This window comes from Vicugna pacos, chromosome 21, assembly GCF_048564905.1.
Source record: "Vicugna pacos chromosome 21, VicPac4, whole genome shotgun sequence".
NCBI classification, from domain to species: domain Eukaryota; kingdom Metazoa; phylum Chordata; class Mammalia; order Artiodactyla; family Camelidae; genus Vicugna; species Vicugna pacos.
Genome location: NC_133007.1, coordinates 22,862,705 through 22,878,358, shown reverse-complemented (window position 1 = coordinate 22,878,358; position 15,654 = coordinate 22,862,705). Strand labels below are relative to the sequence as shown.

The window sequence follows — 15,654 nt, the reverse complement described above, 5'->3', positions numbered from 1 at the left end:
GCAGTGTGTCTTCCTAAAGTGCATCTTTCTTTTCCTCTCATAAAATCACGTTCTTCCCTTCCTCCTAGTACATTGCTCACTCTTGGATCACTCTCCTGAAGTTAACATCTGGCCTGAGATATATACTCCTACTTAACAAGGGCACATATGCCAGTGTCTCAAGTCTCCTCCTCACTCTCAAAAAGCGAGGCAACACGGGGAAGAGAACCAGGCAGTGGCAGCAGGATCTTTTTTTTTTTACAATGTTGTGTCAGTTTCTGGTGTACAGCATGGTAGTACAGTCATACATATACATACATACATTCCTTTTCATATTCTTGTTCATTATAGGATACTGCAGGATATTGAATATAGCTCCCTCTGCTATACAGAAGAAACTTGCTGTTTATCTATTTTATATTTAGTAGTTAGTATCTGCAAATCTCAAACTCCCAATTTATCCCTTCCCACCCTCCCATAAGTTTGTTTTCTATTTCTGTGAGTCTGTTTCTGTTTTGTAAATAAGTTCATTTGTCTTTTTTTTTTTAGATTCCACATAAAAGTGATATTATATGATATTTTTATTTCTCTTTCTGGCTTATTTCATTTAGAATGGCAATCAGCAGGTGCATCCATGTTGCTGCAAATGGCGTTATCTTATTTTTCTTTATGGCTGAGTAGTATTCCATTGTATAAATATACCAGTCATCTGTCCATGGAGGATGCATTCTAATGAGGGAGAGAAGAAAGGACAGGAGTAGGGGTTTATCCTGACTCAGTTTCCCCAGATTATGGTAGGTGCAAGGATGGCTGAGTTGACTTTGAGGAATGTGTCCTCAAGGTATACCTGGTCTGTGTCTACTTTTATATCCATCTTTCAGAATAATTTGTCCAGCTTTGGGCAAATCGTCTGCATTAGACTTACAGTTTACCAGTGAACTGCTGTGGGGCTGTGTGGGAACTGCAGCCTGTTTCTGCCATATGAAGTCGATGTCCTCTTAATTGGGCACCTGGGATGTGTACTTCCTAAAAGGAAGGTCCCTAAGTTCGGAGAGATGTCAGTGTACTGAATACCAGGGTCTTCCACACCACATCCTGTTCAGTGGCACCCGTCCAGTTTGCTGACAGCAAACACAAAATATTATCCCTTTGGAGAGTTGACTTTCCTCCCACATTAATGAAAACTATGAACTCCAAGTTTCAGCTGTAGTTTGCTTCCAGTTTTTGACAATTCGAAGAATGTTAAGCCAAGTTTATCCCCTTCCTCAGCCTGGATTCTGTTCTCTTTTCCAAGCACCAGTACTTTCATCCTCCTTTGTCTTGTCATTTAGGTCAAATTATATATGATTCCTCTGTTTTGTTTTCTGCAAGATAAAATCAAAGCCCAATTTTTGACAATCTCATTAAGAAATGTTACATCAATCAGACATGAGAAGAGCCAGCAACAGCCTCCAGAAAGAAACACAAGGGGAAAAAAATCCAGGTTTGAAACCAGCAGGGATATAGCTAATAGATGTTAGCAAATTCAGGTAGAGGAGACAGTTATGTTTCACTTAGAACATATTGCTTCTTATGTCCATCTTTCTAGTCCCAAACTCCCTTCCTTTAGAAGGCCAGGGTGGCGATGTGAGCCAGTAATTGGTAGGGCCCGTAGTCACGACAAGCAAGGAAAAGAAATCCCAGAGTTGGAGGAGAATCACGTAAAACAACAAATCCAGGAGAGACATGAGCAAATGATGCAAACACCTACTAAAGAGTCTAAGTATGAGTTAGGAATGAGGGGGAGCAGAATGAGTCACCCCCAGATGTGCCACTTTGACATGGAGGTTTTGAGCTGAAGGCAATTAAGACCCAGCAGACTCAGGAAAAGCATTTTGCTTTTCCCTAAACCATCTAAAAGAATTTAGATTGGGGGTCTGTACCAGAGAGGGAGCTGTCATCAAAGGTAACGTTTTATGTCGCAAAGACATACGCACAGCACGGCAAACACCTGTTTACCAAACGTCTGCTCTTCTCATCCTCCTGTGAACTGCCTTCCTCCCCTTTGAAGCCCCACAGCCTGACCTCTTTCTCCTTAGCTCAGGGTGATATATAAGCCTCAACTGCCTGCTGTCTTTGAGTTTCATATTTTTTACGGGGCTCCCATACATACAAAATTAAATGTGTTTTTCTCCTGTTAATCTGTCTTACGTCAATTTAATGATTAGAGCAACCAAGGAACCTCGGAGGAAAGACAAGAAAAGGTTCCCACTCCTGCAGGAATCAAGGACAGGAAGTAATTCACAATCAAGTCCAGGTAAAAAGAGAGTGACGTGTTGATCGGTTACTGAGAAGATTGATAATATTTTAGGCTTAATTTAATGGGCTCACTGAGTGTATAATTGTGTACGGTTGGCCAGATTGGAAGCTCAGAACTAAAGAAAATGGTTCTCATTCAAGGTCATTTTGGGCTTAAATTTTTCAGGAAGACAAGAGTATCCCTGTCAGTTCCTCTTCAGCTAACCCCAAGGCAACAGAGTTTAGCCTTAAGCTCCTGGAGGCAGTGTCAGCAGGTTCCCTCTCTGGGGCTCTTGGTCTCATCCTAGACCAGAAGTTGTCACACAAGGCTGGTTCTGCTGAGGCTCAGGGTCAAAATACATTAATATTTCTCACTTCCAGTAAGTCTCCTCATACGGTCTTCTATTTTCTTCTTTTAATCATAGTTCTTTAATTCTGCCCTATTACCTGTCTTCCAAGTCAACTAATCTGGTTTATCACTCAACGACAATAATTTTGTATTTGTAACAATAGTCACTTAGAATAAGGATCACGTGTACGAAGTACAAAAATAACCTAGAGGGCAAACGTTACTTGTGTCTGAAGTAGGCCCTTTTTCAGAAGCCACTAGGATGAGAGGAAGCTGAAACAGGACTGTGACAGCTTCCTGAGAATAAAAACACTTTTAATGTATTCCCATCTTAACACATTCACTCTGTAGTTCTTTAGTTTGGGGGGGTTCATTTGTTTTCATTTTTCTCTATATAAAGATACTTTGAAATGAATAATTTCTAAAGCCTCTCCAAGCTTGTATCAGAGAATAAGTTATTCTTACTAAACAATATAAAATTCTGTATAGAAACTTACCTTCTGGACTACAAATAGCTCATTCACAACTGCTCCAAGAGGCCGAGTCCGAAGCTTGCTGAACTTTGAGGTTCCCACCAGCTTTTCTGATAATGTGCTTTGGGACAACACTGATCTGGTGGTCAGATTCAGTATCACACACAAGGGAGGCACTCTTCACATCCAGGAACAACTGTGCCAATAATATTTTGATATTATAATTATTTTCTTTGGAGTGAATTTATTTTTTACCTTTTTTTTTTCCTTTAGCTTTTTTGAAAACCTTTACAAAAAAAGAATTCACTCCCAGTAGCCACTGTAGCATGAAACACCTCTTGCTTCTCTTCTGGGGCCTCAAATTCAAGTGGCTTCATTGCTTTCAGCATCACGACTGTCACAGGGCTTTTTGGCAGCCCTTCTTCCTTGATGCATTCCTGCTGAGTCGCCATCTGTTTCTGCTCAGGCTGAAGACAACAGACGGAAGACATCCGCTTGAATTAAGAAGGAATGATTGAGAAAACCTTAACTTCACTCATGATGTTAAACTTCAGAAAGCCAGCCAAAGATAGGTAGAGTCAAAGGAAGAGATATAGAGGGGCTAGGAAGAGTTATGAGATCTAGAATTAACCAGATAGAAAAAAAGGGTGCAGAAGGAAGATTTCATATCCCGTGTTCAGATAAGACAGCACACCCAGCTTTGGAGGCAGACTCCCTAATCTGCATCCTTACTTTTCTACTATATGTAAAGAGCCCACCGGAGCGCTAAGACATTGCTAACTAAGGCAAAGGGGTGAATCTGATCCCGTCTTCTTCTGTTGACTCCGTTAGGGCACAAGATGTCCTTGCTCTGCCACCTAATAGTGTCCTGAATATTCATTTCACTCTGGTATAAAAGTAAGAGAGCTCAATTATCTGCACAAGGCTCCCCACGTTTTTAGAGATGCTCCCGTGCATAATGAAATGACAGATTCAGTTAAGTGCAAGTTAAGGGAGTGACCTAGGTCAGAGATCCGACAAGTGAGTTACAGGGAGAATTAAAAAGAAGAATCAATTCAATGTTTATGTATTTACCCTTATAAATAATGAACTATCCACTAAGGTTTATATAAAATAATTCTATCTCATTATTTGTAGTTATGAAAAATTGAAATAATCTAAATATCCAAAAATAAGTATTTAATTAAATAAAATATGTTATAGTCAGACAATAGAATACTGTATAAATATTAGAAATGCTTTAGAGGAATAATATGATAAACTGTTATAATTGACTCAAAAAAGGTAAAAGACCCAAACAGAATATCCAATATGTTTCTTACTGGATACATAAACAATTAAGTCACACACACAAACACACTAGAGAAATGTTTACCAATATCAAATACGGTTTTCTTTAGGTGATAATATTATAGGTAATTTTTTTCTTTGTGCTTTTCCAAATTAATGAAAAAGATCACATTGCATAAAAGGAAATATAATAAGACCAATATCTGACTTTTCAAGAGAAATTATAAAATCTGGAAGACATTAGAAGGAAATATTTAAAATACTGAAAGAATAACACGGCGAATCTAAAACATTTTCAAAATGGAAGGCGAACATAGATGCTTTCAGACAAAACTGAGAATACGTGAATCAGACGTCTACTGCAGGAAATAACAAAGGGGAATTTTTCAGGCTGGAAGAAAGAAATGTCATACGGAAGCAAGAACTTCATGAAATAATGACGGCCACTTAGAAAGGCAAATACATGGGTAAATATCGAGAACGCTGACAGCTTAATACCACACCAGTGGTGATTACAATCATGGCGGCGATGGCGATGATGACGATACTTACTGTACGTAGTTTATAACACAGAAGTGAAATAACGGTAATGGCACAAAAGGCTGGCACATCAGTTAACCTCACTGCATAATAAACCACCCGAAAGCTTAGTGGCTTAAAGCAGCAAGCTTGTATTATCTTTTGTAATTCTGTAGATTGAGCAGTTCTTCTGATCTCGGCTGGCTGCATGAAGCCGGGTGATCAGATGACTTCTCACACACACAGGTCTGGGATCTCAGCTGAGGCGCCTGGGAGGCCTGTGACAGCTGGGACCTCACCCCTCGTGGTGTCTCATCCTCGCAAAGCTCAGCCAGGTTTGCTCACAGGAGGGCGGAGGGTTCCCAGCAGCCAGAGGAGGGAAGCTCCAAGGTACAAGCCCGTCTCACACCTGCCCTTTCATCGTGTTTACTAACGCTCCATTGGCTAAAGCAAGTCACATGCCTACACCCAGATTCAGAGGTTAAGGAGCAGAATTTCCACTCCTGATGAGTAGCTGCACAATCTCAACGCAAGGGTGTGATAGCCATGGGTACAGCATACCGCAGCATCCATTCATCAAAAGGTACCGTTAAGACAGTGAAAAGCAAGCCTTAAAATGAGAGAATAGATAAATTACCATTCATTGACTGAGACATAGTGTACCCAGTGGGTTCCCTTTTTGATACTTTATGTCTACATATAAGACAAACTCCCGGTATCCAGAATATAAATAACTCTCATAAACACATTTTTAAAAGGCAGACAAACCACCAGATAAGTAGGCAGAAACGTGCATGGTCACTTTGCTAAATATGATTTACAAATGGCCAGTAATCACATAAACATTAACAGTGTTCAACCTCAAGTGGTATTAGAGAAATGCGTATTAAAATACTCTTTAAAATGGCAAATGTTTTTTAAATAAATGAGATTTTTTTAACCTGTGTATTAAGTTGAATTCTTACATGACTTTAGGAAATAGTTGGGCACTGTTTACTAAAGCTCGATATATATTTACCTTACTATCCTGTAATTCCATTCACAGGTGTACAGTCAAGAGAAAGATTCACACACATACATGATACGATATATATGTATATAAAAGTATGTACATGTATATAATGTACATAATAGTTATAATGGATATAAATGTTCATAGCAGCACTATTCATAATGTTCCCCAAATAACAATCAATAGTACACTCTCTCATACACATACTCATGTGTATATACACATATATACATATAGAAAACCAAAAAATGAAATATTATACAGCAATTAAAATGAACAAACTTCTGCTATGAACTACATTAGGGAAATTATAGAGGGACTCTCTGCTGTAGGAAGAGGTGTAACTGACCCTTAATGGTAAGTTATTTCTATGAAGCAGGTGCTTCAGATGCAGGTAAATTCTCCCTTCTATGTGGACGGCATAGGAAAGAAAACATATGAATGCAGGTTCATGTGCCTGACACAGCCGGAGGCCAAACAAACTGAAATGCCAGAGTTTGGAGAAGAAGAAGTTTTACTGCAGGGTTGAGCAAAGAAAACAGGGTGGCTCATGCCCTAGAAAACCCCGAACTCCCCAAAGGGTTTCAACAAAGCATATTTAAGGGCCAGGTAAGGGACAGCGGTCACAGGGTACATGATCAGCTTGTGCACAATCCTTTGATTGGTTAATGAAGGCTAATTCCCTCTCTGTTGAAGGAACAGGGCTGTCAAAACTACCAACCCCTAGGCGCCAGAAGATCTGGGGTCACGCTTCTCCATCATCAAGTACTTAATCTCTCCCCTTTGATTGTGGTTTTAGCATCTGAAAAACCCAGAAAATATACGTAAGATACTGTTGTCTGGGTACTATAGGGAGGAGATACGGCAGAGGATGTGGGGGAGGGGTCTGACCAGGAAGGCCCCTCAGGGTCCTGCTCAGTTATGGACAGACTCAAGAGATGCCAAGGGCACCACCACCCCATTCCACAACATCACATTGGCCATTTATTATCGCACACATCACGGTACCAAGGAAATATTTGTGGAACAGCGTATCTACCCATCACCATCTTTCATTTTCCTTAATAATCAGGTGCAGATTTTTATTTGTTTCATTAATTATTTTCAACCTTTCTTTTTAAATCTTACAGGGCTCTTATAGATGTCAGTCACATTCCCTTTCAGCTTCTTTTCCCAGGGCTATAAGTGCTCACACTGTTTCATCTCTCTTCCTGTAAAAGCCTGTCCTATGGACTCATTATTTACTCTGTTTCCATTCACGATTTCTCCAGACTCCTCTACTTCATGGGAGGTGAGGTCGTGGGAACATTACAGAACACTGTGTGCAGACATGCCAAGAAACGTCAACAAAGGATGAAAGATGAAACCTACAAGGAAACAAAACAAAAATGGTTTCCTACCAGAATAATTAGGGGCAGCTTGGGGCACGAATAAATTTGCTACATCCAAAGTAGACCTAGGATGGAGTTTTAAAATAAAATAGGAAATTAATTGGCTTCTTAATAAAATAAAATGTTAGGATCATTACAACAGCAAGAGGAGGAAAGATTGCAGTAGGGGAAAGTTGGTGCTTTCCTGGACAGAGAAAAGAATGAATTTTTCAGCTGAGAGTGAAAAATAAAAGACGCTGCTAAAAATCTTCAACCTGTGTTCACCAACGCTTCTAGCTTCCGGGCTCAGAATCAGAAAAATCACAGGGCTTTGGGTTACTTGGAACAATTACGTGTAGTTACTGCCACCTTGAGGCCATCTCTAAAACCTACATCTTCTAACTTTAGGGAGCGGAGGAAAATAAAATTCAAGACTCTGCCAGCCCCCTCCGTAAAGTGCCTTAGGCACTACATAAAATTTATAACAGTGTAGTACCGTGTGCTTATACCACAACTAACATTTCTCATTTACATCATTTACATTTACGTCCTCACTGTATACTCTCCAACAGGTAGACTACTCTACATTCTAAGCCTGGAATTGTGTGAATAAAAGCCGGACCAAATCACATGTCTACTTATAGAATGATTTCAAAAGTAAGAAAGGTTAGGAAGGCTTGTTAAATCTCAGGTTTGGTTTCCCACTCTACCTCTCACCTTAACTTTTGCACATAACTGCTTGTCACTGTATTTTTTTTTTCTGGAATTCTTAATCCATCTTCTCTCTCAAGCACCATAATGTTCTACTTCTGACTTTCAGTTAAAATTCATTTTCCAGAAATATCCACTTGCTCTCTCCTGGCAGTTCATTTACTTCACCATGTTCTGGACCATGGCTAGATAATTTCCAGCTTTATCTCCTAACCAGCCTATAAGCAGGGGTGATTTTTTTTTTTTACTGAAGTAGATTTAGTTTATGATGTTACGCTAACTTCTGGTGTACAGGATCATGTTTCAGCCATACACGTACATACGTATATTCCTTTTCATATTCTTTTTCATTATATGTTACTAAAAGATATTGAATAAAATTCCCTGTGTTATCTTAGTAGGACTTTGTTGTTTATTTATTTTATATATAGCAGTTTGTATCTGTAAACCTCAGATTCTCAATTTATCTCTTCCCCCTCTTTCTCCCCACCTCCAGTAACCATAAATTTGTTTTCTATGTCTGTGATTCTGTTTTGAAAATAAGTTCATGTGTATCCTTTTTTTAGATTCCACATATAAATGATATCATATGGTATTTTTCTTTCTCTTTCTGGCTTACTTCACTTAGAATGACGATCTCTAGGTCCATCCATGTTGCTGTAAATGGCATTATTTTATTATTTTTTATGGCTGAGTAGTATTCCATTGTATAACTATACCACAGCTTCTTTATCCAGTCATCTGTCGATGGACATTTAGGTTGTTTCCATGTCTTGGCTATTGTAAATAGTGCTGCTATAAACACTGGGGTGCATGTATCTTTTCAAATTAGAGTTCCCTCTAGATATATGTCCAGGAGTGGGATTGCTGGATCTTAAGAGTAAGTCTATTTTTAGTTTTGTAAGGAATCTCTATACTGTTTTCCATAACAGCTGCATCAAACTACTTTCCCACCCACAGTGTAAGAGAGTCCCTTTTTTCCACAGCCTCTCCAGCATTTATTTTTTGTGGACTTTTGAATCATGGCCATTCTGACTGTGTGAGGTGATATCTCATTGTGGTTTTGATTTGCACTCCTATGATAATGAGTGATATTGAGTATTTTTTTCATCTGCCTATTGGCCATTTGTAAAGCAGAGGTAATATTAAAAAATATTTAACCAACTGTAAGGCACAAGGATTAACTAGAACATATGTCTGCTGTAAGTGGCCAGTAATCAAACACGACAATTATCACCTCACTGACCTCGCTGTCCAGTGTTTTCCCCCTCATTCTGCCCCAGCTGCACTGGCCTCCTTACAGTTCCCCAAACGTCCCAGGACGACTCCTATCTCAAGGCCATTTGTAAATGTTGTCTCTTTCTTCTTTCTTTCTTCTGGGTTTCTTCCCAGGTTTCTATGGCTTACACTTACCACTTGCTAGTAGATATTCTGTGTATTTTACCCATTATATTTATTTGTCTCTACCCACTGGAATGTTCACTCCATAAGAGTAAAGATCTTTATCTATTTCAGGTCCTGTTATATCCCCAGCATATGAGTGATTGGCTAGGAGTATGTGATTACTTTTGTATAAATTAATTAACTAATCTAATCGACAGAACACTGCCCTGATGTAGGTAACTGTATTATCTCCCTTTTACAAACTAGGAAATTGTGTATCAGAGAAACTGTGTAATTTATCCAAGGATACACAGACAGCAGGTGGCAGCGCCTGACTTATTCTACATCCATGTGATGACAAAAGCCATGCTCTTTCTACCATGCCACCCAGCCTTTAAGGAGAAAAAGGTCCACAGTTTGCGTGTGGTCCAACACAGATGCAGACGTGTGGATTTTGTGCCCTCTCCAGTTCCCTTCCAGCCAAGGAATTATCTTCCCCATGGTGGACCTAAATTGCTCTCAACATGACATATGTCTATGTTTGGATCTTGCATTTTCAGGCTATATACTGGGGCCTTAAGGAGCTGTAGAAAGGAAATGACAGGGTGGGAAAGGGGGAGCTGGCACTCAGGGAGACTGAGCCACAGGCACTTGTTAACAATTGATGCTGAGAGAGAGAGAGGGAAGCAATTATCTCAAGTTTCCAGTTTGGGAAATCAGGTGGTGAAGGAAAATGAGAGAAGAGGAATTAATTTACCCCAGACTAAGAGGTACGCACGGGAATTTTGATACGTTATGTCTGAGATGCCTTTAGGACGCTGGGGCTGAGATACCCAAGTACCCAATGGGTTCACGGCCCAGCTCATTACGGCCCTTCCCATGTAATGAGCTGCTATGCTGATTGCGTGTCTTACTTCCCTGCTTACATGCTTTCCTGTTTTGCTCAGCACTGTCATTAGTTCTGATTCAGATTCATAACAATCTGGCTAAAATAAAGTGGGCTGAAGAGTTTGAGGAATGCAGACTAGAGCAGAGGGAGGAGCAAGGTGAGGTGCGGGTGGGGGGCGTCAGGCTGGGGGTGCTCACCCAGCAGGAAGACTTGTCTTTCTGGAGTCAGGCGGCAGTCCGTGAAACTTCGGCTCAGGATCTACCAGTAACTGGGACAATCCAGTGCGGCAGGGAGTGTTTGTAATTTAAACCAAGAATCTCGGCAGGATGTCAAACTCAGAGACAGGTGGGAGTCTGGCCATATTGCACGCCACCTGACCTTTCCTGGAAGGATCTTGCTCAGCAGCAGGCGTGGGAGAACCCCGGCTGTGGGTGAAGGGCGTCAGAGTCAAAGACTTTGCCAAGCAAGCTAAGATTCAGAGAATGTCACTCTCAGGAGGATGAAATGTATGGCACGGAAACAGGCAGGCACTCCGTTGTACAAACCAAGGCAATTCAGCTAGAGAGGAGGGACAGGCAGGGAGGAGGAGATGTCAGCACAGCTAGCACGTGCGCTACTGGTTCGATGGCGGCAAGGCAAATCCTACACCTCTCTGACGAGTGAGCTGGTTACTGCACGCCATGGCCACGGCTGGCTTAGAAATTCAGTGGGGTTCAGCTTTAGAGGAATCTACAACACCCAAGGGAACTGAGTTTGCAGGATAACATCAGTCTTTGGCTTTGGCAATGCCGCTGAATAATATTCTTTCCAACCTTTAGGTTTGGCTTTGATTAATTACTCCAACACACACACACACACGCACTCCCATACAGGCATGCACATACACATGCACACACAGCCAATCATTCCCTTGTTTTTGCAAGCTTGGAGGAAAGTTCTTCTGTCCATCTTTTTAAATTCAACAAATATTTAACAATAAGTACGTTTTAAGGATCTGGCATGACTGTGACACCACACTGACTATGGCTGATAGTACTGTATTGTATACTTGAAATCTGCTAAGAGAGTAAATGTTAAACGTTTTTACCAAAAAAAAAAAAAAGGTAACTTGGTAAGTTTGTGTATGTGTGCTCTTTTCACCCTTAAATATGAGTAAACAGACATGAATCACATTCAGAAAAACCTGTAATATGAAAGACAAAAAGCAAAACATGCAGAGAAAGGAACTTAAAAGTAAAAAAAGCAGGAGGCAGAAGAAAACTATATATATATTTATATACATAGTCATCAGAGATAAGAGAAGGCATTGCATCAACGAAACAAAAAGATAATACTAACAAGTGTGAAAAAGTAAAAAAGTAACAGAAGAGTTTTCAGATGTGTTTTTTTTTTTTTAATGTGCCAGAAGAAGAAATTTAAATTTTATAGGCTGGCGGAGGATAAAGCTGAAGAGTTCCTTTTCAGGGTATACCTGGAAGACAGTGAGATGGAAAAAGGGAGAGAAAAGAAGTAATGCAGAGGTTTATGCCTGGATGGACAGTAACCAGCTCAGAACAGGTGCCTGAGCAAGAAAATAAAGAAAAAGAAATTCTCAAAGAAATAATATCCAGCTTGATGAGTGAGGGGGACAACATATACAAAAGCATATCATCTTTAAATCACAAAACACCAAGGAGAGAGCAAATCTTAAAAGCTTCCAGAAAAACAAATAGATCACATCCAGGAATTAGGACTAAGAATGGCTTTCATTGCCTTCCTGACAGCAGCACCGGGAGCTAAACGATAGGGGGCAATCACTTTAATGCTTGAAGGAAAACAATCTCAGCCTGGTTCTCTAGAACCAGCTGATAATTAATGACAGGTAAGTGTAAGGGAGTTACTCAGGGGACCCCCAGGATGACAGTGATGAGAAGTCCCTGAACCCTGACCTGTGTGGAGCCGGAGAGCAGCTTGTCCGGCTGGATGGAGGAGGAGGACAGAGAACTCAAGGAGGACCACTTCCCACGGAGGAGTGCGGGGCGCTTGGGCTGCAGGTGGTGAGCGGTTCTGATGAAGTTTGCGAATTTACTGTCAGAGGAATTTAACAATTTGGGGCAGTTCAGAAAGACCTAGCGATAAGGACATAAAAAATTGAACAAACTATTAAAGAAATGTCATTGACTTCAGAAAAAAAATTAAAGATGCATGAGGAAGGAAATGTAAACAGCATACGCGACATGACTTCACTGACAGTTTCATTTACACAGTCACAGTCATAGAGAACACCAGATGTTGATTTAGCCAAAGCGCGTGAAAGGACCAGGTCGGGGAAACAGGAGGGAGGAATCATGTGCGTTTGTGAGACGTGAGGCTCTTGCAATGTGGGAAAAGAGGGGTGTCAGAAAACTAAACTTTCATCTTCCGTGGTAGAAAAATCAATAGATAAAGGAGTCGTTAGAACTGCAAACTAGAAATAAAACACATTATTCGAAAAGGCTAAAAGTGGAGATGGGAGTGGGGAAGCGGTGGACAGGGGATGACTCTTTTTTGTCATCCTGTAACACTGTTTGCATTTTAATCCATAGTAATGTATTTGTCTGTTTAATAAAGATTAAATTAAGACATCAGGGGCTCTACTAGACGCTGACTGAAATATCTTCCCTCTTGCTCATCCTAAGACTCTATTAATTTGATGCAAAATTTCAAGCACAACCTACGATAAAATATAATTATATTTCAGAAGTGGAGTTAATTACTTCCAGCTAAGAGAATCTGGGAAGGTTCCACTAGGGAAAAAAAGGCACTCGGGCCGGTCCTATCAGAAAGAATCAGATGTTAATAAGTGGGAATCCAAAAAAAAAAAAAAAAAAAAAAAGGAATCCCAGGTCAACAGAATAGAATCATCAATTTCAAGGACTGTCCCCATATGGTCAACACGTCATCCCCTCCCTGGGGTCCCTGATTGTCTGGCACGCAGGGCTAACCTTTCTCTCTCATCCCCTAAGTGCTGGAGCTTTCCACAGATTAACTCACGTAACTTCACAGCACACCGTGTGGTGACTATGTAAGCCACACCCCATCAGTGAGGGAACTGAAACTGAGAGAACTGAAAGCACTTGCTCAGGGGTACCCAGATAGTACGCGATGGAGACAGAATTTAAACTCCGTTGTTTTCTGTTAAAATGTTCATTCTCTTTCCATCAGTCTGCTCTGCCTTCTTGGAATATTTGAACATAGTTTATACACCAATAAACAGAAGCCCTTTTGTAGGAGTGCAGACAGATCAAATAAACAAACCCTAGAGGGGCAGACCCTGCACTCACCCAACCCACCCACTTTTAGATCTTTTTCACCACATCCTTCCCTTCATCTCTGATACAGCCCAGCACGCAGCTCAGCACACAGCTAGACGTTCCACCAGGGAGGAAGCAACGATCTCAAATTGTTCACAATTCTTGCTGCAAATAACAGAATTGTCTGTGGCCAGTGTTTTATCTTTATTTTTTGACTTTGTGTACAGTGTGATGATTTAATGAGAGTATACCAAGGGGCTTTATTAAAGAATAGTAACCTCTCTGATCATGAAGAAGGCTGAAGAGCAAAGTCAAGTCTAAACCCACAGGGAAAAAAAAAAAAGACAAAAAACAAACAAAAACACCACCATGCTTCGCACACGTCCCCACCCCACCCACGTTCACACACTCCAAACCAGGCAGCAAAACTGATCTGAATGAGCACGCTCAGTGCTTCTGCACAGGATGTCAAGACCTGGCTTCACTCGCATCACAAAATCTGCGGTACTAATGCCACTTCCATATTAGGAACTTGACTTTGGAATTGCTGCTGCCACCGAAAACCCAGACACCTTTGAAGCTGGCTGTGTCAGCAAGAGGGAAGCCCCAAGTGGAGTCTGGTTCTCCTGCTGGCAACTTCCAGATCCAGCGTCAATCAGAAGCGTGGGACAGCACAAGCCTACGCCACGCGCATCCTTCTGGGCTGCCAGAGAAACTGAGAGCCTGACCCCTGAGCTGGGAGGTGGGAGTTGTTAGATGTGAATTATTTAAAAGATGTCAGGCAGCCACGGATATGACATGTCAACTGTAAACCCATTCAAAAGAGGTAGGAGTCAATCATGACTCACAGATGTCTGGCTCAAGAAAGCAGGTGACTGATGGGGCTGTCACGAGGATGGAAGCCCTGGAGGAGGAGTACGACGGGATGGGTGAAGAGACGCGGCCTCGGGGCTACAAGCGTTGAGTTTGGGGCTCCTGTGGGATGTGCAGATGGAGAACTTTCATTGAATAGATGACCTGCTGCTTAGATGAAAGGTCGGGATGCCAGGTAAGAGCATGGACAGTGTCAGATTACAGGGTGGGATCACCAGGACATGCTGAGTGAGGAAAGGGGGGGCCTTGGAGCCACAGGGAGCTTGGACAGGAGGTGGCTGGACAGAAGGGGAAGAGTCGTCAGCAAGGGAGGCTTACAGAGAGAGGCCAGAGCAGAAGGGGGAAGAAGCGAGAGGTAGCGGGGTTGTGGAAGCAAGACAGAGAGGGTTTCAAGAAGGATGGGGTTCAGACAGTGCAAACCCTTCTAGGAAACAGTCATTAGATAATTATTGGTTCCTTCCCGATTTTAGCCCTGATTCCATGGCTTTTAGTCTGGTTTTCTCTGCTTAGGCCGGGTCACAATGTGCTGAAACAGGGAGGAGATAAACACGCGCGCGACCCGGGCCAGGCCACAGTCCAAGCCTGAGTGGCGGCCCTCAGCTCAGATGGCTCTGCCAGCTTCTGGATCAGACCCTGTCACCTGCATTCTCAATGCCTCCTCCTCTTCCCACCTCATGAGCTCGGGCCCTTTGTCTGTGATGTGTGGTCATCCTCCCGCTCTCCCCGGTCCATCTTATCTGGACGGCTCTGTGCTCAGGCCTCTCCCCACATCCCTCTGCCCCAGCACACAAAGCTCCAGGCCACCCTGGCCACACCTGCCCTCAGGTCATCCTCCTCTTTCCTGTGGTTAATTCCTAGCCATCTCCGGCTCTCTCTTTACATTTCACTTTCTCCAAAATTATTTTCAAGTCCTCCTGCCCTAAATCTGAGCTACGTGCTCCTGCCGTTCATTCCCGTCTGACCCAGCACTTCCCATACAGCGACACTGTGCCAAGAAAGAAAGAGAAAAAAAAATTCTGGGCTCTGGCACCTACCGCACAGAGCTCAAATCCCTGCCCCACCACTGCGTGAGCTCGGGAAGGCCCCTGACCCTGCGGAAGCCCGGGGGTGGCCCACCCATGCAGGCGTTCGTGCATTTAAAGCACTAAGCAAAGTAACTGAAAGACGGAGAGGACTTGGCAAACGCTGCCCATCGTGATTAATACCATCAGTATAATTCTTTTCTTCATACGGTCTTATGAGGTCTAATGTCTGCCT

The 15,654-nt window shown here is 42.0% G+C and overlaps 1 protein-coding gene across 1 annotated transcript; it reads right to left on the bottom strand.

Annotated features, from left to right (window-relative positions):
- Window positions 1-1,153: 1,153 nt before the first annotated feature.
- AIM2 (absent in melanoma 2) lies at window positions 1,154-3,530 on the bottom strand. Its single transcript, XM_072946912.1, is given in 5 exon segments — window positions 1,154-1,294; window positions 1,296-1,343; window positions 3,103-3,177; window positions 3,179-3,274; window positions 3,414-3,530. Coding segments are annotated over 5 exon segments (477 nt in total).
- Window positions 3,531-15,654: the final 12,124 nt, after the last annotated feature.